Source organism: Emys orbicularis, chromosome 3 (genome assembly GCF_028017835.1).
Source record: "Emys orbicularis isolate rEmyOrb1 chromosome 3, rEmyOrb1.hap1, whole genome shotgun sequence".
Lineage (NCBI taxonomy): Eukaryota > Metazoa > Chordata > Testudines > Emydidae > Emys > Emys orbicularis.
Window position 1 is genome coordinate 33336681 of NC_088685.1, and position 12489 is coordinate 33349169.

At 42.3% G+C, this 12489-nt stretch overlaps 1 protein-coding gene across 1 annotated transcript in view; it reads right to left on the minus strand.

The window, feature by feature from the left end:
- GRHL1 (grainyhead like transcription factor 1) overlaps positions 1-12028 on the minus strand; it is a 55852-nt gene extending 43824 nt beyond the window's left edge. The window contains exons 1-4 of the mRNA XM_065401131.1: positions 12009-12028; positions 5705-5891; positions 1755-1825; positions 162-546 (exon numbers count right to left, since the gene is read on the minus strand). Coding sequence (XP_065257203.1) covers positions 162-546; positions 1755-1825; positions 5705-5891; positions 12009-12028 — 663 coding nt within the window. The remainder of the gene's footprint in view (positions 1-161; positions 547-1754; positions 1826-5704; positions 5892-12008) is intronic.
- Positions 12029-12489: the final 461 nt, after the last annotated feature.

Below are 12489 nucleotides of genomic sequence, written 5' to 3' on the forward strand. Positions count from 1 at the left end.
TGGACCTTTCTGGGAAAGTCTTCTATTTCTAATCCACTGGACTGAGATTTCAGGTTTACATAACTAATAGAGGTGCAACGCGATACCCATGCACTGATTGGGTTGCGCAAACACACACACACACACACGCACATAGAGAACATGGTGAGCGACCCCTGTACCTCTTGCACTCCTTCTTTGAAGGTCTCTGAGAAGGTGGAGTCCGGCGTGCGCCTCTGGGAGTTCTGAGGCTGAGCACTGGAACTAAACTGATCAGGGTTGAGATTCCTGTCGAAAACCACCACCCGTTCGGGGGGCTCGGGGTGGTAGACAGTGGGAGGGATGCCCACAGTGAAGCCATGTGGCTGTGTTTCTGTTTTAATTGAATGAGTGGGCATTGTGGCAATGGAAACAGTGACAGTGGTGTCGGGGGTCGTCAGATGGCCTCTCTTGTCCATGGCCATTTGGGTAGCGTGCGGAAGAACAATATTGAAAGGCACATTTTTCAGAACCTGCACTCTGTTTTCTCCAGTAGAGATGAGTGATTGTTCCGTTGGGATGCTGTTTCTTTAAGAGAAAAAAAGGGTTCAAAACAAAAACAACATTAAACAGCAGATCCAGAAACATTTATTGGGCTTTTGGCTAAGGTGAAACAGAATATCAGCTCCCTGTATTGGTGATGATCAACTATATCTAGGGGTAAGGGCTCTCGAATTTATAAAAAGCTTATCCATTTCTGACTCCTAGGACCCTAATTTTGAGCTAGTATACTATACTTGACCTTAAAGCATTAACAGCCCATAAACTGAGTCACCCAAAACACAATACACTAAGGGCCCCGCTGACAAGGTATCAAGCACCGAGGGACTCACTTGATTGGCTTATATATACGTTTACATACTATACCACTGGTTTCTGTCTTCCTCAACAGACTGAATCATCTTGTTATCAGAGCTGGAGCAATTTAAACTTGTCTTGGTCAGCTCTCTCTTCAGCTTAGCGTTATAGGAAGAGGGCAGCAGGGAGTGGGACTTAAGGTTAATTTATATTCATGATATTTTATGATCCCATGGTTTGTTGGTGGGTTCCGCCCCCTCCCCGAATAAAAGAAAAGACTGCAAAATGTATGCAAGTGAAACTAATGCATCAGAACCACAAGTTAACAAACCACAAATACATTGCAATGTTTTATGGCACCCCACTCAAATTAATCCTGACTACATATTCCAAATGCATCCAGTCCTGTAGCACCTAGTAACTGATGGGGTTTATGTAAGGACCTGATCTTGAGGGTAGTTGGAAGATCAGGACCTGCCCATTAAGACTCAATCATGAGCCACCTTGTGTAAACCCTGGGGAGTAAACGCTTATCAGCCACCTCCTTACACCCCTAAAAGGGATATTGTCACTAGTTCACGCATGGGGGAAGAGAGCAGTTCCACTGCATTGCTATTCTCTCTCTTGCACAGGAGGTGGTGGGTGGGCGGGCAGGGATGAGAAGTGGATGGAGCCTTGACTTTCTGAGTCAAAATTCAATCTCTAGTTGGTCCTGGGGCACCTCAAGTACCTGCTGTCCCTGACTCCAAAGCCTGTGGTAATGCCACCATCTAACCCTTAGGCTGTTACAAGAGTTGATGGTGCAGAAGAAAGGATTGCAATCTCCATTACAAATGCAGGAGAGCTGCTGCAGGTATCGCAGCAAACTTCATTTAAGCAGCCTTAGCGATATATCAGGATGTCAGTTAAAGCAAAAGTGCAACAATAGAATCCAGTACCTTTTGCCATGATCTTGGTCAGGGTGATCGACATCTGGTTTTGCTGTTGAAGTCCTTCTTTCTCTGGGAACCTGGAGGTATAAGACATGTGAGAGTTTAACTGTTCTTATCCAAACAAGGTTAGCCCATTCTTTTCCCCCCACAGTTTGGAAAGCTAAGTATCACTCTGTTATGCATCAATTATTTAAAGTACAGTTAACACCTGTAAAGTTCTTTACAATGCCAAAATGTATCATCATCACTGTTGTTTTGAAAAGTCAAGGCTATTCCATACGCTGCTAAAAGAATCCCAAACTAATACAACCGAGCGGTACTTTGGAATTAAGATTCCTGCATAGAAAAAACAAGACAAACTGCTTAAACCTTAGGACAGGGACAAGTTTCCAACCTGGCTGGAAAGATCACCATCTCTTATCAAGTGTCAGCAACTGGAATAATGGAATTGGAGGGAAAATAAAGAGTTGTCACTAGTAGCTCTGATAAAGAAAACTAACAGGCTTCAGTTTGTCTGGTGACTTTATTACTTAGCTTTATTACTTAGATCAGCTCAACAGCTGGGGAGAGTGACATCCTCAGTCTACCCACAGGGGTTGTCTAGATCAGTTTCTCATTGCCCATTCACACCTTTGCCTCTGTGGACACTTTTGGTTGGATATTTTTTGGGACTAGTCTTGGACTTTCCCTGGGAACTAGAATGAGACCACGAAGTTTAATAATGACAATACTTGGCTTTTATAGAGTCTTTTATATTCACAAAGCAGTATGCAAACATTAGCTAATTCTTACTGTGCCTCTGTAAGGTAGATGATATCCTCATTCTATACATGGGGAAGCAGAGAGAGAGAGAGGCTGATGGCCTGCTCTTCAGTGGATCTGAGCTCCCACAAACACTCACTGACTTCAATTGGAGTTAACACCTTTGAAAATTAGGCCCTGAACAATTTGTTCAAGGCCATAGAACAAAATCAACAGCAGAACTTGGATGAGTTCCTAACACCCAGTCCCATATCCTGCCCAGTCACACTTTATATTAAAGATATATTTATAGTTACAGGATTAATAGATAGCTATAAGCACATCAGCAGAAGGTAACTATAAACCATGGTTATAAGCAACCTATTGACCTTTAGGTCTCTAAAAATGTATTAAAATATCTATTACTCATGTATTAACCCTTTATGTTAAGGGTATATTTATAAATAGTTTATAAAGGGTGATTTTCTATCGACTAGACTATGATGCTTCCTATGTAAGTCACTGACCAGCTCTCAGTAATGGCTTTTGTCATCCACTGACTTGGGCTAGATATGAACCGGCAACCTGGACAAAGAAAAATGCTCCATATTCCACTATTACCCATCATCTGAGCTATCTAGTTCTCCACTTTACAACATTTTACTATTTAAAGATGAAGGCTACTTACAGTCCTAACCTGCAAAACCCCAACCAGTATTTTATAAAGCTGTGGGGGAGATATGATGTACATTAGGGATTAAAGTGAGATCTTCTAAAGTCAGGATACTGGTGAACAGGATCAGGGCCGGCTCCAGGGTTTTTGCCGCCCCAAGTGGCGAGAGAAAAAAAAAAGCCGCGATCGCGAATGGCGGCAGCTCCACCATGCCACTTTCTTCTTTGGCGGCAATTTGACAGCAGGTCCTTCCCTCTGAGAGAGGCCGAGGGACCCGCCGCCGAAGAGCCCAACGTGCCGCCCCAAGCACCTGCTTGCTGAGCTGGTGCCAGCCCTGAACAGGATATTTGCATTCAATCTCAGACTAAGGTCACAAGGGACCATAATGATCATCTAGTCTGACCTCCTGCACATTGCAGGCCACAGAACCTCACCCACCCACTCTGGTAATAGACATGCCATGGGGTAGTGTACGGATACTCACTCTATACTATGGTAACACCCTGTTAAAGAGAGATCAGATTACTATATTCTTGTATAATCTGTAAACAAAAGCTCACTTTTGTAATTATTTTGTCTCTGATAGTTACATGGCAAGGATTTGTAAGCTTGTTAAAACTTCCTAAATATATTGTTAAAAAAAATACAAATGCAGATCTCTTACTTATTATTTGACCATTAAATTTTACTTGAGGTTCCAGGCTACTCTGATAAAACACAAAAGCTACAAGACACTGATAACACATACCATTTAAATGAACAAGAACTAATACATTCATACATTAAAAGGACATAACTCCAGACCTTCCAGCACTGAAACATGCTGCGTAAGCATGATCAGATACTGCACCTTTACCTGACAAATGCAAACTATTTAAATTATATTGGAAACGCCTAATTTTTTGTAATAGTAATTATAGGCTGATGACAGAAAACCCTAGTAGAAACAGTACTTTTCTAAATAGCTTCCAATTAAAACCTTTAAAATCCAGTGGCTTTTAAGTAGTGTAGAGAATATAAGAAAGCATCAGAAGAATGTAGGTCAAGATTTTCTGGAGTGACTAGGGATTTTAGGAACTTCCATTTTTGGGTGCCTAATTTAAGACATATTAAAGGGGCCCAATTTTCAGACTGCATGTGCTCAGCACTTTCTGAAAATGAATCCCTTTCAAGGTGTCTCAAGTTGGGCACCCAAAAATCACTACTAACGTTTGAAACTGTTGCTGTAAGGCGTTCCAAGCCACACTGTCAGAGTTAGGCTAGTCTTGGCTCAGAGGGGAAAAAAAAAAATTCTACAAAAACCTTTACAGGTGGCAGTCCCACCAGGCTTTAATTTTCTACTCCAGACCTTGGAAGCTCCCACCTGCTCCTTTAACTTAGTCTCAGAAAATGACAGATGAATTCTTCCAACATTTTATACTTTTTTCGCACGTAAGCTTGCCCTCCCCAAACCTTTCCTACAGTTTATAGACGGCATGAGTAGGGAAGGAAACCCTGAATAAAATACCAATACACAGCAAATTCTTTGTGCTTCACTAAAAGCTCTTCGCTACAGCCTCCGCCAAATTTCTCTTCACAGTTTTTCCACATTTAAAAATGGATTTAGCAGATTAAAATCCTCTGACAAGAAGGCTTTTTCAGTGGCATAACAAACAAGCACAGAGAGGAATGGCTTTTTAAGGCAGAAAACAAGCTTTCCTACAAGTGTCAGTTATAACTACCTTTACACCAATTATTTTGTCACATGCATTAAGGACTAAACTGAGCTTTGCATTAAAGATTACAAAATACTTCTATATACACATACCATGCAGTTTTATGCAACTATACTGCTTGAAAAATTGGTTAAACTCTTAATAATAGGCATGTACTTTGTATATAACAAGTGTAGTAGTTCTAAAGGCTGGAAAATAGGTTTGTGATTGTCAATAATTAACAATGTTCTCAGTGCTCTTCCAGACACCAAATGAAGACCGTCCCTGCTCTGATCCTGTAAACAGATCAGTGAAAGTAAATGGGATTCAGGAACCTGGCTGTATTAGGCTCTTTAGAAAATCTCAACCTAAATCTTATTAATAAATAATAATATGAATATTGTGGTAGTGCCCATGAGGCCCAGTTGAGGTCCAGGGTATCATTGTGCTAGGCACTATACAAACTGAACACAAAGACAGTCCCTTGCCCCACAATTTTATATTCATATACACACTCTCCAGCATTTCAGCTAGTAACTATTAAAAACTGCATCCTGAAAAACATGAGTCAGTTGGCTGCACAAGTACCCTGACCCATCACAAAAAAAAGATTCCAGAACGACTGGTTTCTATTTAGCTTAAAAGAAATCTATTGTCGGAAAAGCAAAGTGGTTTTAAATTTTTTTTAAAAAAAGAGTTAGAGCCACCAACTCAGAGTCCTCATTACACTATTAATAGCTACTATGCAAACAGCTACATTACATTCCCTAGCAAATTACTATTTCAGGTGCACTTGCAGGCAAAACAAGTTCACCTTTGGCTGTTAGGTGTTACTGGTGCCAACCTACCTTGTAATAGTCATACAGCAATCCCAGGGCAGCTGCACTGTCTTCGTCACCATTGATGCTCATCATGGCTTTGGTGGCTGCTGTAAGGGGATTTTCAAGGAAGGACTTCCAGGCTTCATCTTCACTGGTGTATGGACGCCTCTGGGAGTAGAGAGAGTCATTCTGAAGAACCAACACGGGCCTTTTGCTTTGGTCATAAAAATATGAATCTTTGTTACAATGCATCCAAAAAGTATATAATAAGCATGTTTCACAAACTTTGTAACACTTAAGAATTAGCTATCAGGTTTTTACTATGTTATTATGATGACAATGTGACACAATGGTTAGTCAACAGAAAGACACGGGATACAATTCTCATCTCATGTATGTCGGTGGAAATCAGGAGTAACCTCACTGAACTCAATGGAATTACATCAGTGAGATCACAAAACTACTGAAGAGGATAGCTGGCCTGCTAACAAATATTTGGAATCCAACATAGAACATTAAAAATGTTGTGAATTTATTAGCTTAAGACCCACAATACTATTAGCATATTACTAAACAAGAGAGATATTGTACAGCAATAACTTGCTACTAATTCATTCAAGCTCTCTCTATGCACTATAGAGTCAATGATTGCATGCTTTGTCATGCAAGACTAGAGAGAGTTTGCATTAACAAATACCACTGTCATGTTATAAAACAGAGTTAACTCTACTTTCCCATGTCTGACAATTCCCTCAGAAGACAACTTACTTAATTCTTGGGGTATATTTGAAAGTTATTAAAAGCTGCTGATTACCTGTATACTATAGATGGAATGTAGCCAAAGGAGACCGTAAATCAACAAGGCAGTGCAATTTTCTGGCAATAGAAGCCAAGTTGTGTATTGTATGTTTACCTTTGAGATAATCTGTGACAATGTCTTGAGAGAGAATCCCAGTGGGCTACCAGGAAAGAAAAACCACCTACACACAATTCCTCCCCCTCCCTCCCAAAAAAGTGTGGGTATTACCTCCATGAAAAATGATTAGTTTTGTTCAAAACATTTTGTTCTTATTGTGAAGGAGAAAACTCCAAGCACTCACATGGGTGGAAACGGGGGGAGATGGTGTTTGCAGCAAAACACAATTTTACCAGCCTAAACAAGTTAACATTTTAAATTCAGTTTTTAAAACATATGCTTCATCCACATTGGCCAGGCAAACAATGTTTAAACCATGTTAGCTTGAACTGGTTTCAAACCAGTTCAAACAGTTCCCCCATGCTTATTCCCACCCCCAGTGTGCACAGAGGCCTAGCTGATGTTTACTACAGGTTCTTTGTTTTTCAAAAGTTGAAACGAGAGACAGATATCAATTCTTAAAAAACCAACCACCACACAACCACCATCCCTAAGAAATAGGAACATCTTTTTTGTTGAACTTACTCCCAGGACTATTCAAAGATTGTAACATATTAGAATATTGAAGGAATAAAACACTATTGTCAACTTAATAAATATCCTGCATTTATAACTCCTTTCACCTAGGAAAATTACTAAGTGCTTTGCAAACTATGGATTTGAATCTGTAAACCCTTACTCACCCAAGCGGACTCAGTGACGTCATGGGGATCACTTGCATGATTTAAGGACAACTCATGTGAGTAAGAGTTTGCAAGTTCTGGATGCAGGGGGATTTATACATACACAGAGTGGCTGTGTGTCAGTCTGTAAAATGAGCCACCTCTGGTGTAGAGTGTAGCAAATTGGCACACAGCAAACTGCGCAACAATGGGATGAGTTTGAATTTTCTCCAAGGACACAGGGCAAACACCTACTATTTTGGAAATGACTAGGAATTTTTAGATGGCCACACAGAGTGGACAGGCCCTCGAATTAAGGTCATATAAAAAAAAAGATTGAGCCACCTGTAGTAGCCTGCATGGAACTCATTTTATCTACCTTCTTAAAGTTGAAGGGCTGAGTCAACCTCAGTTGGCATTTAAACTTGATGTTCAGACCATAATATCATTCTCTTTCAGCAATGTGAGAAGATTCATATGGAAGAAAAATTAATCTAAATGCAAAACCATTCAGAACTGAACAAGCACTAAACTGAAATCCAGTAAACTCAGAAACTACGTGGTTTTTTTTTTGTAAGACTTGTCTCTTGTTGCAACACCCAAATAAAATGCACAATTGCCCTAAAGGTAACCTACCTCCTCTAAAAGGAGTGTAGAAAGAATTATCTTTAGAATTATCAAGAAAGTGTAGGGTTTGGCAGTAACTCAATCCCTTAACAGGATTACAGGTTCTTTTAAGAAAATGAGAACATATTTATAAAAGACAGTCAAACATGTGTTTTTCTGACGATAGACCTGTGATGAGTTTTAGGTTTCGATATGTATATTGGCTGTGATCTGTGCATAAAGTACTGGATGCTATTAGCAAGTTTTAGAAATAAGTCTTCTATTGTGCATTTAAATACTTGAAAAAAGTTGATTCGTTTTCTGCTTAACCAAATTGAAAAATAGTAGGAAAACCTTACAGAATGTGTTCTCTGCACTGTAGTGATATTGTGCCAGTACTGATCTCATGTCACACTTATTCCTGCAATTTTTTCCTACTTTTTGTGTGTGCGCGCAATTTGTTCATGCAGTAGAACCTGTTATTTCTGACTTTGCTAATCTGCAAACCCAATAATTCTCTCTCAAAAGAAAAAAAAATCCCATTGTCATAATCCATTTACTAGCGCACACTCAATAGTAGAGTGCTTTTTATTGTTATTTGTCTTACACAGAGCGTGGGGTTGGTGCTGTAACAAACACAGAGATAAAGACAGTCTGTGCCAATGAGTTTACAGTCCAGAAGACAGAGTGAGGTTTAGACATGAGGCTGTTAAATCTCATCTCCCTTAGGGAAACGCTCAACAAAATTCCCTATGATTGAGAGGGCCTTAATGAGGTCTCCCATTTTTAAAGACGTTTACTTTTACAAAGTAGCATACAGCCCACTTACTTGAATAATGACAATTTATAAAAGACCCAGCGTACAACTGTCCAAGTAAACAAAGCATATTGTAATACATTCAGACTTACATTTGCCAGTTTATCAAGTAAAAAAAAATAAAAATAAAAAAAAAAGGTAGTCATTTGTAATGAGTCTCCAGGTCAAAATTGAGAATTAGCAAGGTTCTCTCTCTGTGTACTTATCTGGCAACCATCACCCTATTTGGCCACCTTGAACAATTTTGAATAATTATTATTATTCATATTATTATAGCATCAAGGAGCCCTCATCATGGACCAGGACCCCATGGTGCTAGGTTCTGTATACACAAACAAGTAGTATGCGATACATACACACACACACACACACACACACACACATCTAGATAGCTAATGATAAAGGTTACCAATGTATTTGCAAATCAGTTTGAATTCAACTACTAGCATCCAACACTTTAAGCACAAATATGTTCTAATAGAAACATCTACACTTTGCAGTACTATATTGTGTTGTTTATAAAATATACTGTAAAAAACCCAGACATCTGAACATGAGTTTTTGGTAAATATGAAGTGAAATCTTATTCCTGTTTAGTAGTTAGATAGTCAAAATCTAGAGCTAGCAGTAACTGAATGACTGATGGATCTCAAACCACTAACGAGGACTTCAGAATATTTCACAAAGAAACCCTGTACATATTTGATGATTGGGTGATTAGCATTACTGGAACGTGTAACAAACCGCCATACAGAGATTAAGCACCAAATTAGTTTTGGAACGTCTGACATTATACATACATGCACATTTCTCTCTCAGAAAGCAGGAGCATTCCACATGTAATAAGAAGCACTGTGTTAAATATCAAGCATACATTCCAAATTTGAGAGGAGAGATTTAAAGCACACATTCTTATATTTTAAATTTTATAACATGTTCATAACTTTTACAAACTTGAGTTTTTAAAATAGATCTTGGTGGGGAAAAAAAGCATTTTAAAAGTAATTTTTAGGTATTGCCCTGTATTCCATGTTCTTGAATGGAAAACAACCTACATTATCCATGCTGCAAATGCTACAAGAAATCATAGAACTGGAAGGGACCTTGAAAGGTCACTTAGTCCAGTCCCCTGCACTTGTGAGGGGACTAAAGTATTATCTAGATCTGCCCTGACAGGTGTTTGTCTAACCTGTTCTTAAAAATCTCCAATGATGGAGATTCCACAACTTCCCTATGCAATTTATTCCAGTGCTTAACCACTCTGACAGTTTTCCTAATGTCCAACATAAACCTCCCTTGCTGCAATTTAAGACCATTACTTCTTGTCCTATCCTCAGGAGTTAAGAAAAATAAATTTTCTTCCTCCTCCTTGTAACAATCTTTTACATACGTGAAAACTGTTATGTCCCCTCTCAGGCTTCCCTTTTCCAGACTAAACAAACCCAATTTTTTCAATCCCAAGCAGTTCTGAAGTATTTCTTTGTAACTAAACATTAATTATTTGTATTTAATCTGTGTATTACACAAACAGTAAGGACCAGTCCAAGTGTCTGCCTATATACAAGACTACCATTGCTCCACCACAGTACCTGCTTGTACAGAGCAAATAGTGACTGACTTTATAACATACAGGCACAAAGGCAAGGTCTCTGCTCCAAAGAGTTTACAATATAATATTTTGGACTTCTGAAAATGGTAAAGATTGTTAGATTTTCCAACTGACATTGCTAAAAACACCAGATTACCTGGGGAAGTCCATTTTTCCAGTAGCGTGGGTTTCATAAAAATCCATCAGATCTTGGTCCTACAGCATATAAGAAGCTTGTAGTATTTTAAAAGACAGTTTTTACAAATCTGTGCATCAAGGTCTAACACTGCCAAAGGCCAAGCCCAGGAAATCTCTTTAAATTAGAGCAACAATGTTCAAGTCATTAAAAAAACCTAGGTGTGCCTCAAATAACGATGTCCCAGTTAACGCTGATCTCACTTCCCAGCCCTTGTTCTTAAATCTTCAAGAGAAGAAAAAGGCAGCACAGCGCAATTCGGTAAGATCCTGCATTAGAAAAGCCCATCGAAACAAGTGCTGTGGGCGGGGTGAATGTCTACAACCCCCTATGCACTTCTGAAGGCTGAGAGGCTCCTCCTTACAGACACGGACTGATTATTCGCCGCACTCAGCATTTAAAGAGAAGTGGAGGAGGAGGAGGAAGAAGATGGTGACCAACGCCTCAGTACAGGTGTCGAGTTTCAAAGCCGGACTGTCTTCTCGATAGTTTGATTATAACAAAGTGGGGGAAAGAAGAGAGAGAGATTCCAAAAACAAAGCACTAAACTAAACTTCAGACACGGGATGATCCTGGTGACCATCTGATCCGTACAGATTCCCCCGGCCGCAAGCGGGCCATTCGAGATCCCATCGCTGCACGCAGACAGGGAAGGGGGTGGATGGGTCCCAAAGATGTAGGCTAAAGCTCGGAGGCCACTACAGAAACCTATGGCCTAAGCCAGAAGTTCTCCTCCCGGGCGGAAGACGCGACGTGAGATTTCCCTCTGCCAGAAATCAACGCCTGACTTCGTGGTTACGGTTACGGTTACCCGATCCGCGCCCGGGCGAGGGCTTTATTTAAACAGGGGGCAGAACAGGTTCGGAAAATCGACCGGGGTGGTGGTGGTGGGGGGGGATCTCGGCGGATTTAACGCAAGAACTTCGATTTACACCATGCAGCTCAGAGAGGGGAGAGCCTGACCCTGGGTCCATCTGCCGGCCCTACGCGGGACAGAGAGAAACCCGCACGCCCAGCGGCCCCGCGCTGCACTAGGAAGGCGGGGTCCGTGGAAGGAGAAAGGAGGGTAGGCGCTAGGCTCTGGCTGAAGTTTCCGTACCTCGCCCCCGGCAGCCGCAGGAACAGGTGCTCCGGAGTCTGCCAACGTACAAACACACACAGCCCCGCTCGTGGGGGACACCCCAGGGATCTGCTCAGCGCCCCCCCTCACCGCCTGCGTCCGGCCGGGCCGCTTGAAAGGAGCGGGGCTATTTCACCAAGGGCCGAGTAGGGTTAGGTGCCCGGCTACGGGGCACCCACCCCAAATCCATCAGCAGGGAGAGGCTGACGCTAGCCCCCCGTCACACCAGCGGCTGCTGCCACCCCCTCCTAGGGATCCTGCAGTGCTACACGGACAGCCACCTTCAGCCGCTACTCCCGAGTCTCCTCCCCCAGCACCCGTCCCGCAGGAGCCCACAAGACAGGGCGAGGATCCCCAGCCGGTGGAAAGAGACGGGCAGCAGCGCTGGTCCGACCTGCCCAGACTCTCTCCTGCTCGCTCACTTACTTGTCGTAGTCTTGTGTCATGTCTGGCAGCCAGCGGGTGGCAGAACTGGCCCGGCGGGTTGGGACGGTGGCTGGCGGCGGCCCGGGCACTGGGGAGGGGGCTGGAGCCAGAGCAGCGCGCAGCCTGCCGCACAAACGGGTTTTGTCGGCTTTTCTGGCTAGCTTAGGTGGCTCTGGGATCCGCAGGTGGATCGCACCTGTGGGCCGCTTCCCATTGGCTTGCAGAGTTCCCTTGGGGGCGGAGCCTCAGTCGCCCAACTCCCCAGGGAGACGCCTGATTAGGCGGCTCGAGAGAAGGGCGGGGTTTGGCAACGTTGCGGGTTCTAAATAGAATCTCGGCCGCCAGAGGCTGAGACCGCGCTTGCTGGGCAGGTGTCTGTTGAGCTCCAGACGCCCTCCGAACTGCACCTCCCCGCCACGCCTCCAGCCTCCCCTCCCACCATGGCAGCACCCATGGGACCCTAAATCGCGGCCCGCCCCAC